General features: G+C 39.7%; 1 protein-coding gene across 10 annotated transcripts in view; it reads left to right on the top strand.

Annotated features, from left to right (window-relative positions):
* Window positions 1-20,557, top strand: part of bnc2 (basonuclin 2) — a 519,175-nt gene that overhangs the window by 216,381 nt on the left and 282,237 nt on the right. The window contains exon 1 of one of the 10 annotated variants that reach the window (XM_043717642.1): window positions 7,711-7,839. The exons of the other annotated variants lie outside the window; for them this stretch is intronic. Within the exon in view, the coding sequence (XP_043573577.1) occupies window positions 7,837-7,839 (3 nt within the window). The 5' untranslated portion in view covers window positions 7,711-7,836. Of the gene's footprint in view, window positions 1-7,710; window positions 7,840-20,557 lie in introns of those variants that run through there. 10 annotated transcript variants of the gene reach the window in all.

The raw sequence follows: 20,557 nt of genomic DNA, 5'->3' as shown, positions 1-20,557 counted from the left end.
AGATGGTCGCGTACTGTTAATATCACAGGACAGATAATCTAGATGATTAAGCTAATGAGTTTTGAGAAGATTTGTTGCTTAGGTTGAGGTTCTGAATGTAATTTTGCTCGCTGAGCTGGAAGGTTTATTTTGAGACATTTCGTCACTATAGTAGGTAACATCATCAGTGAGCCTCCGGTGAAGCATTGGTGTCAGTGACACGCTTTCTAATTATATGTTTAGGTTTACTTGGGTTGGTGATGTTTGTTCCAGTGATGATGTCATTTCCTGTTCCTTTCCTCAGATGGTGGTAAATGGGGTCCAAGTTGATGTGTTTGTTGATAGAGTTCTGATGGAATGCCATGCTTCTAGGAATTCTCATGCATAACTCTGTTTGGCTGCCCTAGGATGGATGTGTTGTCCCAGTCAAAGTGGTGTCCTTCCTCATCTGTATGTAAGGACACTAGTGAGAGTGGGTCATGTCTTTTTGTGGCTAGTTGATGTTCATGTATCCTGGTGGCTAGTTTTCTGCCTGTTTGTCCAATGTGGTGTTTTTTACAGTGTTGCAAGGTGGTTTGTAAATGACATTAGTTTTGCTTCTTGTATGTATGGGGTCTTTCAAGTGCATTAGCTGCTGTTTTACTGTGTTGTTGGATTTGTGGGCTACCATGATGCCAAGAGGTCTGAGTAGTCTGGCAGTCATTTCTGAGATGTCTTTGATGTAGGGGAGAGTGCCTAGTGTTTCTGGATGTGTTTGTCTGCTTGTTTGTCCTTACAGACAGATGAGAAAGGACACTACTTCGATGGGGACAACATATCCATCCTCAGGCAAGAGACATGCACAAGAGACATGCACAAGAATTCCTAGAATCATGGCATTCCAACCAGAACTCTTTCAACAAACACATTGACTTGGACTCCATTTACCACTGTCTGAGGAAAAGAACAGGAAATGACATCATCACTGGAATTGACATCACCAACCCAAGGAATCCAATGCACATAAATAGAACGCAGGTCACTAACACCAGTGCTTCACTGGAGGCTCACTGACAATGTTACCTAGTATGGTGACGAAACGTCTGAAAATGAACCTATGAGCTCAGCGAGCAAATTTACTTGCAGTTTAAGCTAATGTTCAAGGAACACCGATTCAAATTCCACCATGTGAGTTTGTGAATTTAAATTTACTGAATAAAGACTTGAAATTGACAGCTCGCCTCAGAAATGATGATGAAATTATCATTAGTCACTGCGAAAACCCATCTGTTTCACTAATTTTTCTATAAGGAAACAATCCTTCCCTAGTGTGGCCTCCATGTGATTCCAGTTTCACAGAAATTTGATTGAGCCCTTATCTGTCCTCTGGATTGGTAAGCAAGCCACTTAGTCCAAGGGCATTTGAGTTGAGCGACAAATACTGGCCTGATGAGTGACCATCAGATTTCCCTGAAAAAATAATTTACGTATCTCCCTATATGGCTTATTGTCATAATGTCTGCTAATGCTCCTTTAAAGTGTCTTAAAATGTTTAAAGGTACTATATAAATTCAAGATGTTAATTGTATGTGCTAATGTAGACAATTAAAATAATCATGAATAGACAATTTCTGGTTGTATTTGTCCGTGAAATAAGCAACTTATCTATGTGCAATGGGCTAAAGTGGAACTTTTTATAATGTTATCAACAAACCAACTCTGAGACCCATGAGCAATCCTCTGCTGGCATGGGGCAGAGCAGGTAGAGTTGAGACTGCCTCTCTTTCTGTCAAAAATACTCATCTGTGAAAAATCAGCAGGAACTTATTGGCTGCTTCTTGATTTTAATACTACAGTGATTCACAATGTTGACAGTGCAGAAAACAATTAGTAAACTTGTTTCAGAGTCTTTTGTTGATATGGACACTAAATTATCCAGAACATACAAAAGCACTATCTCATCACTAAGCCAATATGCCAAAATTTATGTTTTGTGCATAAACATCTCACTTTTAGCATGTTGTGCTCATTTCTGTGAACAGAAGAACCTCGATTTATCCGAATGACACGGGTGGGGAGTATTTTGTTTGAATAATCGAATGTTCGGATAATCGAATGTTGAATATCACAGTTTAGCCAAGGGTTGGGACCTTGCAATCTTGTCCATATAATCCAAAATTTGGATAATTGAATGTCAGGTAATCGAGGCTCCTCTGTAAAACCATGTTTGTTTTGTTCACAATTCAACATACTTGGCAGTAATAGCAATTATTAACTAAGTCGAAGCTAGATTTTGTCAAAGTGCAACCAGAGACTCTCATTGATAAAAGTGTACATATTATATTTTGCATTGTGAGGCCTGGAGTTTGTTTTCTAAATAATGGTAAGGTTATCAGAATTTGCCATTGTTTTAGAGATAATTAACATTAACCTCTGGGGTCTGTACATGTGCTGTTAAGTGTGGGAATCTGGATGTTCCTGTCCAAGTTGACCTGTTTCTTTACAGATTCCACTATAACAATAACTCTTCAATAGATTCAACACTTAAATGCATAACTTCTGTGGATTTGTGGTATTTAACCACTAAGGATTTCAGAAGGAGGGCTGTTACATTCAGATGCAATGAATTTTTGACATTCTTTATTGTTATTATCATTATCATTATTATCAAGTAACCTCTCTGGCCCTGAAAATTAAATTTTGCAATTGTGGGTCTCATTCTATTAAACTTAATTTTAAATAGTATTTTTAAAAAAGTTGTTTTTTTCTCATTTCACTTTCTCTCTTTTCTGCCTCAGTTCCATTTTGGCAGATACCATTTTCTCCAACAATTAAGAGTTACATTTATATCGAGTCATCGAGACGTACAGCACGGAAACCGACCCTTCGGTCCAATTCATCCATGCGGACCAGATATCCTAACCTAATCTAGTCCCATTTGCCAGCATTTGGCCCATATCCCTTTAAGCCTTTCCTATTTATATACCCATTCAGATGCTTTTTAAATGTTGCAAATGTACTAGTCTCCACCATTTCCTCTGGCAGCTCATTCCATACACTCACCACCCTCTGTGTGAAAAAGTTGCCCCTTAGTTCCCTTTGAAATTTTTCCCCTCTCACCCTAAACCTATGCCCTCTAGTTCTGGACTCCTGATTCCCAGGAAAAAAGACCTTGTCTATTTACCCTATTCATGCTTCTCATGATTTTATGAACCTCTGTAAGGTCACCCCTCAGTCTCTAAAGCTTGAGGAAATCAGCCCCAGCTTGTTCAACCTCATCCTATAGTTCAAACCCTCCAACCCTGGCAACATCATTGTAAATCTTTTCTGAACTCTTTCAAGTTTCACAACATTCTTCCGATTGGAGGGAGAGCAGAATTGCATGCAATATTCCAAAAGTGGCTTTACCAATGTCTTGTGCAGTCACAATATGACCTCCCAACTTCTCTACCCAATGCTCTGACCAATAAAGGAAAGCAAACCAAATGCCTTCTTCACTATTCTATCTATCTGCGACTCCACTTTGAGGGAACTATGAACCTGCACTCCAAGGTCCCTTTGTTCATCAACACTCCCTAGGACATTATCAATGCGTTTATTGGCATTGTATTATCACCATAAATTTCTGCCTTTATCCAACCTACATGGGATGATTGATGTTTGATCTGAACTTAAAATTTCCTAAATAAGCAGGCCATCAGCCTGAATTTCAGTAAGATTGTGTTAGCATTGCTGCATGCCTTTAAAACACCTTGTGAACTTGTACAGCAGAGGCACCAAAACAAGTTCCAAAAACATCCAAAAGCTCATTGTTCATCAGCTCAAGCCAAATATCCTTTCTTGAAAGTCTGTCGTCATCCCAGTGAATTGTGACTTTTATAATGAAAGTCATATTTTTATTTTGTAACTTAGTAATTGGAAGATTGAATAGCATAGAAGTACTGCACTGATTATACCTCTGGGAACACATTCAAATCCAAACTAAACTTGATTGGATACAAATTCTATTTCTCAACAATGACACTCTCGCTTTACTAAACATGAAACACATCAAGTAATATAAATTTTCGTAATTCCGTAATTGTGTATTTTGAAATGTTTTTGACAATATAATTATCTCTGCTGAATATTAGAAAGGTGTGAGAGGCACATATGAACAAAGTGAATGATGTTTCTATCAGAATCCTTGGCCTGCAAGCTAGAAACTGGTATCGGCTAAACACTGGATGTGTTTTTTTTTGTAAGTATTTTAGCACTTTCTCTTCTAGTCCTATTTCATATCTGTTTTTCCACTTTACTATTAGCCACCAAACCTTTCCCTCCAAATGGAAGGAAAACCAGGTGAGAAAGGACTCGTGCATACTCTGTTTCTCAGCTTCTATTTGGTATTTCTCACTGGTGAGCAGTTTACCTCCAGAGCACACTTTGTGATGAATACCGGATTTGAATTAACATCAATTGTTTAGCCAACATATTTATGCTCCACATGAACTTCATCCCACCTTGACTTAATCTCAATCGTTGCAATAGCCTTCAGTTTTTCATTCCTCATGTACATATTTAGCTTCTCCTTAAATGTATCTCCATTATTTATCTCAACCACGCTAGGTGATCGTGAGTTCCTCACTTTTAGCAACCTCTTGAATGTTCCTGAAGTACATATTCAATTCATTAATGACAACATATTAGTCACACATGGCACCCTCTGTCACTGTCAAAAAGAGAAACTATCGCTTCTCCTCCTTCTTGGTCTGTTTACAACTTTTGACAGGGTTAACAACATCATTCTTCTCCAACGAGACTCCTTTGTTGTCCAACTAGATGGGATTTCCTTCTTTCCAATCTAATCACAAATGGTACATCACGTGCAATGGTTTCCCTTCCCATTCCCTTCCTGTTGCCTCGAGTGCCCCTTACTGTTTATCTTGTCATAGTTCCTGTATTAATTTTAGCACGTATTTATAATCAACATATTCACATTTGTTATGACACCTCCCAGGTTAGTGGGACTTCAACCCAGACCTTCTGGCCTGCAGATAGGGATACAACCACCATGCCACAATTGCCTTATCCAAAACACAGGTGGCACAGTAGTTAGCACTGCTGCCTCACACAGCCAGGGTCCTGGGTTTGATTTCAGCTTTGGGCTCCTGTCTATGTGGAGTTTGCACGTTCTACCTGTGTCTATGTGGGTTTCCAGTGGGTGCTCTGATTTCCTCCCAGGGTTCAAAGATATGCAGGTTAGGTAGATTGACCATGCTAAATTGCTCTGTAATGTCCACGGATGAGCAGGCTAGCTTATCGAGTGGGATGCTTTTCAGAGGGTCAGTGCAGTCTCTATGGGCTGAATGGCCTCTATCTGCACTGTAGGGATTCTAAGATAATTCTATGAAAACAGCTACTTTGTAGTGTGGTTATTTTAAAAATTATTTTGGGCACGTTATGAAACACTCTACCTACGCAGGAAGGACTTGAACCTTTTGGATACTACAGGTTCACCTGTTACCCTTCAGCTTGCTGATCTATATAGGCTTCCAGTTAAGCAATTCATTATGAGTACAATTCTCATCTTGTTTTCAAATCTTTCTATAGCTTGCCTCTCCTTGAAATCTACTCCAGCTGTGCACTCCTCTAATTTTGACTTCTTAACTATCCTGGATTTTAATTATTGCACAATTGGTAATCATGCTTTCAGCTACTATGCCTTTGAACAGCCATTTTTGGTGGAGTTGCAATGGACTTTATTGACATCTTCAACGAACTGCGACCTCTCACCAGTCCAAATCTAGCCAGGTGAGAGAGTGAGGATGAAACTGTGATGAAACAGGGGAAGAGATATTTTGATATTGAATGGATCAATCACTTGCATCATGCTTGGAGCTATGTGGTTTCACTTGCTCTCGGTGAAAGTTAAGATACATTGTCAAATCTTTCCACGCGGTCCAGTTGAAAAAATGAACTTACTTTTTAGAAAAAATTTTAATCACCATTCCTTTTTTCATATCTCGCCTTTAAAGAATCGAAACACCAACAGTTTTTTTTAAAATTCTCATTACTCTTCAGTTTGTATTTCTGAAGTCTCTTCATGGATAGATGACAGCTACTTTGTTTTCTGGACAGGACAGACTGGCTTTGTTAAAACTCTCATCTGACCGTAGAGTGGGTTTAATTTTACCAGTTACTGTCTGGCATTGGTGTTTTAACAAAAACACTTGAGAGAATTCCCACTTTTTTTCCTTTGAAAATGCACATTTCATAAATGTAGGTTTGTGGAAACATGTTACTAATTACAGTTAAAGTGAAGCATTCTCCTGTCTTTCATCAAGAGGCATCTGTATCATAAAACTGTACAGCACAGAATGAGGTCATTTGGTCCATTTGTGCTGGCTTTGAGAAAGCTCTAGCCAATTAGCCCATGCCTTTCCCTGTAATCTTTCACAGAACTTTCCTCTTATGGGCTCACAGTAATGGGATGGTTGCTGTCTGAATGGAAGGTAGGCGATGGTTGTGGACTGTGTTTGGAAGATAAGATCATATTCCGCTTTGAACTGGGCAATCCCACCCGATACAATTCTGGACAACTCTCAAATGAACCTATCCCCTAGCAAGCTGAATCTAGGTCTGGTGCTTTGCATCCTTGTAACACTCTATATTATCCACTGAAATGAAGTTCCACTTTCTCTTGCAACCCCCAGAGAGTACGGCATGGCTGATAGGACATAATTCATATTTGGAATAAACACTTGGAATCTGGAATCTCATGTAAAAGAATACATGTGAACGAATTGTAGATTTGTACCTGTTACATGGATGTTTGGCTATTCTGTGCATATGCATCTGTGTGTGTTTTCTGATGCTTGTGTGTTTATCTACATGCTGACCTCTCCACCTTATTCTGCTGAATTTAAGTCCATTTAGAACTTTACTTTTTGTCTTTATTTGATGTAATGTTTTGGGTGTTCCACCCTTCCTGGTTTCAGTGACTACATTTAGTTTATTTCTGACTTGATGTAACATGTGAGGCTATGGAGAACACTCAGAGCAGAAAATGATGGAAAATATTGACAACAAACAGTAACAGAGAATGGGTGCCTGAAGAGTTAATACAATAACTGGAAAGGAACTCGGACAGTAGTTTCCTACAACAGCTTGTTCTAAAGTCTGGTCACTCTGAACTGTCGCGACTCATAACTTCTGTCTGCAGTAATGAAGTCTGTGTGTAAGTGACACATATATCACAACCCTGTCACAATCCTGAAGCAGAGCAGAGTTCAGAGAAAGCAGCTCACTGTAGCTCCGGGAGGTCAATGGAGGAAGGAATGCTTTCTCGCTGGTATTCCTGCGAGTTGCTCTTCTGGTCTGAATGAGCACAGTGCAGAGGTTCCTTGGCAATGTTTGATAGCAGGATGATGTAGTCTGTTGTGACTTACTGCATTCCATTCAGGTTAAACTAGGGAAATGGCATTGTGTTAAGATTCCAAGTCGCATGAATGTTTTATTGCCACAAGTGCGCTCAGTTCTCGAGGGACGAAGGGGAGGTGGGGGGAAGACAGTTCAGGAACTGCCAGCAGAATACTTCCTTGGAAAATGTTACCACTGGTGCAAGAGACTGATTTGCTGTGACAGTCACTTTAGGAGGATTTCACATTGCTTAACAGTGGCTGTTTAAAATCTCGCAGTTGAGACAATTAACTGTTGAAGGAAATATGACGATCTGCATGCAAGGGGCTGGGAGGTAGGGAGAAGGAATGTGCCAGAGTGGAGCAGAGTTGCCTGTTTGTCAAAATGCCAGAAAGCCTAAAGCTGTTTTTGCAGTCTGCTACAGGCCGCGAGTGATCTGTTAACTGTGTACAACTGTCTGGGAGGCCTCTGCAGCTCATGGTACTGTATGTTACCGGAATACTCCCTCATTCCTTCTCTTTTTCTCTCCCTTTCTCTCTCTCACTCTCTCTCTCTCACTCACCCTCTTTGGAAAGAAGGCAATACGATAGCGAAATTGAAAAAGTATATGAAGCATTTTAAGAGCTCTGCTTAAATGAGTAACGTTCAATTATTTATTAGATGCATTGTTGAATAAATAAGGGGCTTACTCGATAGATAAATGTTGGCTTTGGGGCAGAAAGTTTTAACATGGATTGACGAGACATGGATGTGTTGTGAACTGCGTCAGTTTGCAGTGAAACAGTTTCAATGAAATTGTGCCCCAAATTGTATTTTGCAAAATACATTTTTTTTTGCCTTAAAGCGTGTTGCTGTAGTGTCGTTCTCTGTCGTTCTGTGTAAATGAAACACCAGCTTCAGTAAGTTTTTTTTGTTCAGTAAGGGACGCTGTTTGGATTCTTAATTTGCTGCATTTTCTCGCTCCCAAATTTTCATTGCGATTTCCAATCCTCCGACCCCTTCCTTTCCCTTCCCTGCTCTTCTTACCACCTCTTCCCCAGGGTCGCATTTTTCACCTGACCGCCAGCTATTCGGCCATGGGAGGCAGCCAGTCAATATGCCCTGGGATGACATTTTTCACGTATCCAGCATGGATTTGGCCAGTTACCTGGATAGGAAGATAACTAACTTTACGTGTAGCCACAATGCTTAACTAATGTGCAAATAGTTTTTTTTAATATAAAAAACATTATTTTGTTTAACCACAAGCAAAATATGAGAATTTCCTAGTCCAAAATTTCCTGGAGTGGGTCAGCTCGGGACATACCGTGTTAGATTTTCTGACCCCCTTCGGCCCTTTACCTTGATGGGAGTGGGAGATGATAATGGCGCACAAGAACCATGTGTGGCATTTGGGGATTTCTGTGAACAACTTGAACCCAAGAAATTTAACGAGTGAGAAAGAAAGAGGAATCATTGAAAGCAAGATTGATTAGTGGCAACTCGCACCGGCAGATAAATAAGGATCCAGAATGAAGTATTAGTTTAGGAAAGAGGTTTTTTTTTTAAAAAAAGGAAAATCAAGATTAAAAAAAAACTCAACAATTTTTGATACACAGGAATGAGATTCAACTGTTTACAATATTCTATTTCTGGGACACAGAGGTTTAACAGCATTGTAGAAACATATTCTCCTTTTCCAAAGCTTGAAAGTCTCATTACTACATGGTTATGTACCACACCTAACTTTCTGTTGGGAATTTATTGAGCAATTGCAATAACCTGTGGTAGTGTACAATTTAAGGGAAGCTCTCCCTCTCCATTATAAGTTGCTGATGCTGATTTAAAAACAATGAGTCACAGCAAACCTGGCTTTTGGAACATGTGAATTGAGGTGAATTCAGAATTACAACTTGTTGTGGCCCAACTTTGTTTGAAAATGGTAGTCCTGTCTCAGTGAGCCATATTGTTAGTTGAGCAAAACCAACACGCAAGGCTTGATGTCTCTACAATGTGGGGCTGCATGGATTAGGGGAATGTCATTTGGATGTTGTTGGGAGAATGGACACCGGCTCAGTACATGCTGACAACTGCCGAACGTGCCAAGGTTTCACATTATCGCACGGCTTTCTTCATGCATGTGGCTATTGAGATTGTAATGTAATACATGTATCTTGTGTATGTGTAGAATGGGATGGTTATTGAAGAAATTATTCAATTCACCAATGTGTATTTGTTGAGGTCAACATTTAACCCATTTTGCAAGTATCAAAATGGCAAAGAGTTTGATTCTGAGGAGTTATGTCCTCCTCTACCTGCATCTGTTTCAGATTTTTTAATGGTAGGTTAAGGGAAATGTGATTCTCACCCCAGAGAAGAATCCAAAGCTGGCAAGGTTTAGCTCAGTTGGCTGGATAGTTGGTTTATGATGTATGGTGATGCTAACAGCATGGGTTCAATTCCTGCACCAGCTGACGTTACCATGGGTGGTTCTCCCTCTCAACCTCTTCCCTTGCCTAAGATCTGGTGACCCTCAGGTTAAATCACCACCAACCATCCCTCTCTAATCAGAGAGCACCCCTGTGGTCTGGTAAGACTAAGGCAAATGTGGAATGTTGATTTCTGTGCTCTAATTATCCACCTTTTGTAGCAAAAATCTAGCCCATGTATTTTTTTTCCTTCATGCAAAAGCACTCTATTGCTACATTTTTTCAATGCAAATCATTTGAAAACTTGAGCCCTTGAGAATGATCCTGCTGAGGTGACAGTGCCCTTTTAAATCAGAACAACAATGAAATAATAATGCAGCTTCTTAGGTGCAAACAATCTTGTTTTTATCTCTTGTCTGTATTCTAGGGCCCACTGCTGTTATTATGTCTATTAAAAAGGTATCTACTATTGCCAATTAAGCATTAATGTTATCAAGAGAGATGTTTACATCATTGTGTGTCTTTCAGTTATCTCTAGCATCACAGGCAGGGAAAGAAGCCATTTGGCCCATCATGTCTGTGTGGTCTCTGTTCAAGATTTATCCATTCACTCCAACTACATTTTTATCATTCCCTATAACACAGTAATTTTCTCCCTTTCAAGGATTCATCCAATTTCCTTTTAGAATTTGTTTTCACTACCTTTCAGGCAGCACATGTAAGATTATGACAATTTACTCCATTAAAAATGAATTATCTTTATTTCCTCTATGTTTCTTTAATGATCTTACATTTGTGGCCTTGGATTATTGACCCTCCTATCAACTTCTGCCTTGCCTTCTTGTTAGTTTCCATATTGGCGATCATACCTTCAGTCCTTTTGCCTCAAATGCTGCCATTTACTCTACGTCTCCACTCCCTCACAGTTGAACTCCATTCATAAAACGCCACTCTTCCAACCAACATTTTAAAAATTTCTCTTCTGGTTCAGCGTCCACTTTCTACTCTTGCTTTTTCAACATGAGTGTTTTGAGATGCTATTCTATATGAATGCTATTAATTATTATTCAGTTGATAATTATTGCCAGAAATTAGTCAGAATTGATATTGTGAGCTGCTGATTACAGAACATATGGGAGTAGATATCTGAAGTGCATTCTTATTTTGGTCAAATTGTTAATAGAAAATCTTATTTCTGATGTTGAAATAAGTGAGCACACCACACAGCTTCTAATCTTTTGCAATAAATGTGATCATTTATAATTTTGAGGTGATGTGGAAAAGATATCCTCCCTTTCAGAACTAAAATCATTTCTGTGTTTGTAAGTATTTAAAATTTCCTCAGTCAAAATGATAAACTCCTGAAATTAAATTTCTGCCAGGCATTTATTAAGACACATTAATGTCTGTCACATATAATCACTTAACTTCTTGTACCTTTTTTGGAGCATTTAAAAAAAATCATGTTCTGACTTCCTCACAATTATGATGAAAAGGTTTATGGGGTCATAAACTTAATGACCAATTGACTGTGAAGCAGAACCTATTTTATGAGCAACCTGCAAAATATGGCGTGCGCACTAGACCCTGTGGCCACAGTAATTGTTCCACAGACTGTTATTGTTAAGGGGTCATTTGCCTTTTATTTTTTGATTGTTTGAATTCAAAGGCTATTAAAACATCAGCTGCTAAAAGGAGAAGGATTCTACTCATGTCATGTCATATCTGCTCCACATTAAATAGACAGTACACTGGTGATGTCGGTCTTTTGGTGAGCATTTGCAGCTCCATCATTGTAGCAGTGCAGCTCCCTCATTGAGTACCAGTCACATTACAAATTCTGGTCTTAGCTTCTGAGAGGTGTGATAGAATGCTAATGTGACAGTTATGCCTCAATGAGCAGCACTCTTGCCTCTGAATCAGATGGTTGTGGGTGCAAGCACCATCCAGAAAGACATGAGCACAAACGTCTCTGTGACACCCTCGTGCTCTCCTGAGGGACTGCTGCAATGTAGAAGGTGCTGCTCTTTTTGGTCAGGCTTGAAGCCGATGTATCATCTGTCATTCTAGGTGAATGTAAAAGATTTTTGTTATACAGTTTTTAAACAAGGTCAGGAGAGTTACTCTGGCCAATGCTTGTCTCTCAGTTAACATCATGGAAAACAGACTACGTGGCCATTATCACATTTCTATTCGTTGGAGATAGATCTGCACATATTGGCTTCTTATTATCGACTTTACAATAATTATGAACTAAAAACAGAAGTTACTGGCAAACCTCAGCAGGTTTGGCAGCATCTGTGAAGAGAAATCAAAGTTAATGTTTTGGGTCCTCAGTTTTGAGGAAGGGTCACTGCACCCAAAGCGTTAACTTTGATTTCTCTTCACAGATGCTGCCAAACCTGCTGTGCTTTTCCAGCAGCTTCTGTTTTTGTTTTGGATTTACAGCATCTGCAGTTCTTTCAGTTTTTATTATAATAATTACTTTGCTTCTTAAGTACTTTGGCTATTTGTGTGATGTGACATCTTGAAGTTGTGAAAGACACTTTAGAAATATAAATCTACCTTTCTGGATCAAGAAAAACAGCATTTTCTGTTGGAAACGTTCAGATCAACTGGGTTCAAGCCAGGCTATTTGGGGATGATTTCAGAAAGCACTTCTTCACACAAGTCCGTGGAAGTCTAGAGCTCTCTGCCCCTAACAAATGCATGGGGTGTGGTGGTTGTAAATTGGGGAGGGGGTTGAATCAATTAAACATTTCAAAATTGTGACTTAGATTTTTATTGCCTAAGAATATGAAAGATTTGAGATGCAGATCAGCCATCTAATTGAATGGTACCACATTGCTTGGGGGCTGAATGGCTTTTGTTCATATGCAATTTCTGCAGCAAGCAGAATGCAGAAAGAAAATCGACTCTTTAAAATGTTCTTTGAATAGCTCGGTATATTAGTTGTAAAAAAAAAATTGGACATTGGCAAAATTTGGCTGATATTTAAGAATCATCTATTTGAGCAACTTAGAGTCTGTTTACTTTTAGATTTGTTATGGGGAAATCATAGAATGGATAGCTTGGGTGATCAATAGCGGGACTGTGGGATTCGGGCAATTGGAGGCCATGAAATAGAACTTCCAAGAGGGAGAGTTCTGATTGCCAGTTAGTATTTAACAAAAAAAGAGAAAGACCTGGTTTTGTTCTCAGAATCCCCCAAATTGTCTTACAGCCAATGAAATAATTTTGAAGTGTAGTCACTGGCAACCAATTGACACACAGTACACTCCCATCAACAGCATTGTGATAACTATCAACTAATTGTGATAACTATCACCAGCACCAGTGGTGCTGGTGAGCCAATCGGGCCTCTGCTAAGATTGAAATGATTCAAAATTATGTTGAAGCAGTTTTCTCAGTCATCCAAATGACTTCTAAATCTGGCTGTGTGACAAATCACAGTTGTATTGCATTATATTTTTCAGTGTGCAATGTTTTGTTTGATATTACACACAGTAAGAGGTGATTTGGGGTCAGTTGTGACGATAGTTTTATGTAGTACATCTCAGGGGGTGATCTAGATTTGAGACCTAACTATCCAACATCACAGAAAATAATCCAAGGTTTGTACTAGGGAGTATTTGACATTGCGTACTGTAGAAGAGGAGTGTTTTGTATTGAGTGCAATGATATTCAAGGAATAACCCATACTCCAGAATTCTATCTACATTGCTTACAATCTAAAAAAATTATCTTTTCTTCTTTCTGTCACAGTTGATGAAAGGAGAGACAGATTCCGCTTCAATAATAACCTTCTTCAGTTTGAGAAGAGCAGCAGCTTCCTTTTCTTTTCTACTGGGTCAATGATCCACTTTCATCTGTTAGATATTCCAGAGGTAACACTCTCTTTCTTAGAGAGAGGGAATTGCCTGTTTCTGATTGGGGGGAAAAGATACTCATTTCTATAGCATCTGTCATCACTTAAGATATGCTAAAATGCTTTGCACCCAATGAAATACTTTATTATTGTGAGCCACACTTCAAAAATGTAGAAAACCTGATGGTCAATTTATGCATTACATGCTCCAACAAACAGGTATATGATAATGGCTGGAAAATCTGCTTGTGTGATTTTGGTTGAGAGATTATTGGTTAGGATAGCAGAAGACAATTCTTTGCCCTCCTTCAGGTAATGTCATGGAATATTTTATGCCTGTCCAAAAGGATAGTCAGAACATTGATTTAAAAGCTCTCCAAAAAAATGGCATCTCCAGCTGTGCAGTGTATTCTGATAACTGCCCCTGAGATGATTAGATTAGATTAGATTAGATTCTGCACATCTTTGGACTGTGGGAGGAAACCGGAGCACCCGGAGGAAACCCGCGCAGACACGGGGAGAATGTGCAAACTCCACACAGTCAGTTGCCTGAGGCGGGAATTGAACCCGGGTCTCAGGCGCTGTGAGGCAGCAGTGCTAACCACTGTGCCACCGTGCTGCCCACATGCCACCGTGCCGCCCACTCCCTCAGCACTGATGGTGTGGCACTCCTATGCAATCCTCTGACTGTGCAGCATTCATATTTATGTGTCGCATTTAGAGCCTCAACTTGAATTTTCTGTCCCAGTCTGCGGAGTATGACTTAAATCCATCACTGTGCAACACTGAGGCAAAAGAACTACCACTGCATTGTGACTGGCAGTGTAAACAATAGGAATTAGACTGTGACTGTTGTAAAGAATTGAGGACTTTGAGCAGGAGATTTTATTACTTTACTTTTCTGGAGTGTGCTGTTGCCCATCTCTGTCTGACTGGTAACAATTTATAATCAACAGGAGGAATATCTTATGAGAGAAGTAAGTTCTCCAAGGGAAGATAGAGAAGTTCTTGGTATTCTTATGAATTCTGAACTGGGTTACATCTTAATAGTGTTATTTATTGAATTAATTCAAGGAAACCATTGTGGTATATGTTCTCAGTCACTGAAGTCACAGAGTTCTAGTTATACAACATGGAAACAAAGTCTGCAGTCTAACATATTCTCGCCGGCAAGACATACCAATCTGACCTCGTCGCTTTTAGTCCAAATCCCTCTATACCCTTCCTGTTCATATACCCATCCAGATGTCTTTTAAATGTTGTAATTGTACTCACATCTACCACTTCCTCTGGCAGCTCTTTCCAGACACGCACCACCTCTGTGTGAAAACGCTGCCCCTCAGCTCCTTTGTATATCTCTCCCCTCTCACCTGAAACCTATGTCTTCTAGTTTTAAATTCCCCCACCCTAGATTGGCAATTTATCCTTTCCATGCCCCTCATTATTTTATAAACCTCCTGAGGTCACCCCTCAGTTTCAGCCACTCCAGAGAAAAAAGCTGCAGCCTATTCCGCCTCTTCCAAAAGTGCAAACCCTCCAATTCTGGCAACATTTTGTAAATCTTTTCTGTATTATTGCAAATTTAACAACATCCTTCCTTTAGAAGGGCAGTATTCTAAAAATGACCTCACCAATGTCCTGTGAAGCCACAACATGACTTCCCAAGGCAAGTGTGCCAAATATCGTCTTCACCATCCAGTCTCACTGCAACTCCACTCTCAAGGAACTATACACTTGCACCCCTCAGCCTCTTTATTTAGCAACACTCCATAGGGCAGTACCATTTACTGTACATGTCCTGTGCTAGTTTGCCTTTCCAAAGTGCAGCAACACCAACTTACATGAATTAGACTCCATCTGCGATTCCTTGGCCCATTGGCCCATCTGATCAAGGTCCCATTGTTTATGGAGTTAATGGTCTTCACTGTCCACTGCACTTCACTGGTGTCATCTACAAACTTATTAACCATGCCTCCACATCCACGTCATTTATTTATATATATAAAATAAAAAGCAGTGGACCCAGCACTGATCCTTGTGGCACACTACTGGTCACAGGCCTCCAGTCCAAAAAACATCCCTCCACCACCACCCTACACCAACTATCTTCAACCCAATTTTGTATCCAATTAGCTAGCTCCCCGTGAATCCTATGTGATCTAACCTTACTAACCAGTCTGCCATGTGGAATCTTGTTGAATGCTTTGCTGAAGTCCATATAGAGTATGTCCACTGCTCTGCCTTCATCAGTCTTCTTTGTCAGTGCTTGAAAATGCTCAATCACGTTAGTGAGACACAATTTCCCATGTACGAAGCCATGATGACTCTCCATAATTAGTACTTGTCTTTCCAAATACGTGTAAATCCTATCCCTCAGAATCCCCTCCAACAGCTTATTCGCTCCTGGCATAAGGCTCACCAGTATATCATTCTCTGACTTTTCCTTACAGCCTTTCTTAAATAATAATGGCACATTAGCCAAACTCCAGAGTTCTAGTGCCTTACCCATGGCAATCAATGATACAAATATCTCAGCAAGGGACCTAGCAATCTCTTCCCTAGCTTCCCGCAAGATTCTGGGAAACACCTGATCAGGTCCTGGGGATTTATCTACCTTGACGCGTTTTAAGACCTTGAGCACCTCCTCTTCCATTATATGGACACTTTTCAAGCTATCGCAATTTATTTCCCCAAGTTCTCTACCTTCCATGTCCTTCTCCACAGTAAATACTGACCAAAAATACTCATCTAATATCTCACCCATCTCCTATGGTGCCACACATCGATGGCCTTGTTGATCTTTAAGAGCCTTATTCTCTCCCTAATTGCTGTTTTGTCCCTAATGCATTTACAGAATCTCTTTGGATTCTCCTCAATTCTATTGTCAAAGTTAGCTTATGTCCTTTTTTTGCCCTCCTGATTTCCGTCTAAAGTATACTCATACAGCCCTTCTTCTCTTCGAAGTATTCACTTGATCCCAGCTGTCTGGACCTCATAAATACCTCCTTTTCTCTTGAGCCTCAATTGCTCTAGTCATCCAACATTCCCTGCACCTACCAGCCTTGCCCTTACCATTAACAGGAACATATTGTCTCTGAACTCTCATCTCATTCTTAAAGGCCTTTCACTTCCCAACCATCTCTTTACCTGCAAATAGCCACCCTCCAACGTTAACTTCTTGATCAGTTCTATCCTTTTCCACAGCTATTTTAAAACTAATAGAATTAAGACCATTTGCCCCATAGTGTTCCACCACTGACACCTCAGTCACTTGCCCTGCCTTATTTCCCAACAGATCAAATATTGCTCCTCTCTAGTAGGTGCATCTGCATATTGAACAAAATAAGTTATGGTGTAAATTTCCATAAAATTTAAATGAGGTGTTTCCTGTAATTAATGAACATTTGCTGCTGCTCTCTGCTCTGAATTGTAATTAACTGTGATCACGCATGTTTAGTGATGACAGTACTTCTGTAATGGTTTGACAAGCTGGTGAGATTATGTCAGGTTACAAAACAACCTACAGCACATGGCAGAGATGTCAGGCTGGTTAGCTCAGGAAACTGAGGGCGAGGCACACAAGTGACTTACATCAATGACTGTATAAAGTGAATGTCTTCATTTGTGCATTTGTTGATCAAACCGGTATTGTATTAAAGAAGTTTTATCGCTTTCCTAACTTATATCCACATGGAATGTTACAGTGCAGGAGCGGCCATTTACTCCATTGTTCCTTTGCTGGCTCTTTGACAGAACTTACAAACAGTCCCTCTGCCTGCCGTATCCCATAACCTTGCAATTTCTTTTTCTCCTTTTCAGATATTTATCAAATTCTGTTTTGGAAGTATTTTTGAATTTACTTTCACCCCCTTTCAAGCAGTACATTCCAAATCACAACAACTTTATGGCATAAAAGAAATGCTTCTTGATTTCCTCTCTGGTTTGTGTGGCTTAAATCTGTGATTTCTGGTCATTTTTGCCACTTGATGCAACATTTCCTTATTGATTTTATTAAAACATTTTCATAATCTTTAAACACTAGTATTAAACTCTGTTAAACTTTCCCTGCTCTTTGTAGAACAGTTTGATTTTCTCTGATCGTTCATACTTGAAGTCCCTGCTCCTTGTATCTGGGTCAGATTTATAAGCTGTTTTACCATGTGTGCACACACTGAAATGCAAAATATGCTGTTGGGTTGTTGTATATTTTACATGGAAGTGAAGAGAGATCAGATGTCCCAAACAAACCTGGGGTTAAGAGAGAATTTTGTATGAGACATGCTCAGAGATAGTAAAAGAAATTGAAAAATATGTTCAAGTCCCATCCCAAAGGCTTGACTGCACAACCTCGGCTGACAGTTCCCGCTTTGTTGCAGAAAGGTGCATTGTTGGAAGTTCTGTCTGTTAAATCTTTTTGCCCTGTCAGGTGAGGGATGTTAAAGAACTACAGCCATCAATGGATGAAAAGCAGAGGAACACTTTGGTGTTCTACCCAATATTTATTCCTCAACCAACATGTGTAGCAACACGATGAACGTTTTGTTATCCCATTGCTGTTAGTGGAAGCTTGCTGTGCATAAACTGGTTTAATCACTTGCTATATTGCAACATTAACTACATTCCAAAAGCACTTGACCGACTGTAAAACACATTAAGGTTGTAAGGATTTAAAAGGTGTTAGGAAAATATAAATCTTCACTGAGGGTGATTCACCAAGGCTAACACCTGAGGTAATTGAGTAAGGTCTTGAATTCCAATAGCATCTTTTGTGACTTCAGGACATCCTTAAGTGCCTCACAGAATATACTAATATAAATTCAGAAAGGAGCTCATATCAAAACTTGAAATCTGTATAATTTATTGTCTGGGTGCCAACTTCAAACACTTGTTTTTGTGTGATACTATTTGCCAGCATCCTGTGAAAGACAAGCTGCTCTTTTCTACTGCTGCAACTTCAGTACCAGCATTTTAGAGACCTGCATAGTTCTACTAGAACCCATTCCTTTATCCGGGTTAATCCGTACGTTCACCAAGACATTGTTTTATGAGTCTGCTAGATCTTGACTTCTGGATCACAATTCTACTAAAGTAGCTGATTTGTAAAAAGTTAAATTATACCATTTAGTCTGTTATGCTCACTAAAACAACTCCAAACGCTCCATGATTTCACTGTGAGAGATGGTCATACTTCCAGTAATTGCTAATCCCACTTTGAATCCACCTTGAAATTTTTACCTCCAGTAGCCTAGGATGGCATTACCATTCCCTGCTTGCTCAGCTGATCTCTGAGTGGAAGTTGCCGTATTAGGGATGCTTTATGATGTGGACGAAGCACTGCTGGCAATTAGAACAACACTGAGACTGTCAGAACTCGGATTACCAGATATTAGGAATACCATGAAATGGGAATGTATCACTCTACTGTCAAGCATGTCCTGTTATGATTGGCTATATGCTGATAATTGGAAACCGTAAAAAAACCTAAAAATTAAAGTATAATATATTTGACTGGATTGTTGATCAGTAAGAAATGATTGGTTTTATTACCATTCTGCAATGAAAGTTCCTACACAGACAGACACACGTTCACAGGGATAATGAAAGTTTTACAATTAGTGTGCATCCTCACTGATGAATGTTCCAGACTTGAAAGAGCAGTGCACTTCATTGGGTGTGTCAATGTCTGAGAGCCCTCATCTCTGCAATTTACTGATATCAAAACAGAAATGCAGGGATTACCATAGCTGGAGTGGAGTCTCTAAATAGAGAAATGCCAAATTAACATTTTGTCCCAACTTAAAATTAACCTAACTTTCAATTTCAAAAACTGATGGACCTACTGTATATTGCCAACATTTGACTTCATTTCAGTTTCCCAATATTTGTGTTATAAAATCTTAGATTCCAAGTAGGTTATCATTTGGCCTATTTGAGCCTGATATAACTATCCAATAAATTCCACTCCTTTTCTCCATAATCCTGCAGATTATTTCCTTCAGATTGGGTGGTTCATTGGCTCCGTGGTTAGCACTGCTGCCTCACAGCGCCTGGGAAACAGGTTCGATTCCTGCCTCAGGTGACTGTGTGGAGTTTGCACGTTCTCCCCGTGTCTGCTTGGGTTTCCTCGGTCCTCCAGTTTCCTCCCACCGTCCAAAGATGTGCAGGTTAGATGAATTGGCCATGCTGAATTACTGATAGTGTTCAAGGATGTGCAGGCTGAGTACATTAGTCAGGGGTAAATATGGGACAGTGGGGTGAGGGAATGGGTCTGGGTGGGTTGCTCATCAGAGGGTTGGTGTGGACTGGTTGGGCCAAATGGCCTGTTTCCACACTGTAGGGACTCTATGACTCTAGTCATCAAATTTCCTTTCGCAAGTTAACACTGAACCTGATTGCAGTGCTCTTTTAAGGCAATGAATTCCGAATCATGACTGTTTATGGACAAAATGGAGTTTTGCTCATTTCTCTGTCAGTCTGTGCTGTGGAACCAATCACGACCAGCCTCTGGTTATTGAGCACTACCATGAATCTTCATTTCTGTACTGGATCTAAAGGCTTGTTTGGCTAAAGTTGGAGAGGATGAATACAAATAAGCCTTAACAGGAAGAAGCACCTGTCTTAAAAAATATATATTTTATTGTTTGATAACAATAAATACAGGTTACACTAGCTGGTTACATAATTAATGGTTAAGTATTAACAGATGTGACACGTGTGACCTCGGGATCTTGAGCTGGACTCCTGATTCTCCATCTGAGACAACGTGATATTATTAAATTGGGCGGAGCTTCTCACCATTTCCAACATGAGCCCTTTGAGAACCATTACCTTATACAACATTCCCCGCTGGTTCTTCAAAACATGTGGGTCAAGTTTAGGAGGCCAGCAGAGATTATGTATGAAAAGCAATATTCATGACTTC

The sequence above is a fragment of the Chiloscyllium plagiosum genome, chromosome 2 (genome assembly GCF_004010195.1).
Source record: "Chiloscyllium plagiosum isolate BGI_BamShark_2017 chromosome 2, ASM401019v2, whole genome shotgun sequence".
Taxonomy (NCBI): domain Eukaryota; kingdom Metazoa; phylum Chordata; class Chondrichthyes; order Orectolobiformes; family Hemiscylliidae; genus Chiloscyllium; species Chiloscyllium plagiosum.
This window is presented reverse-complemented; position numbering and strand designations above follow the sequence as displayed.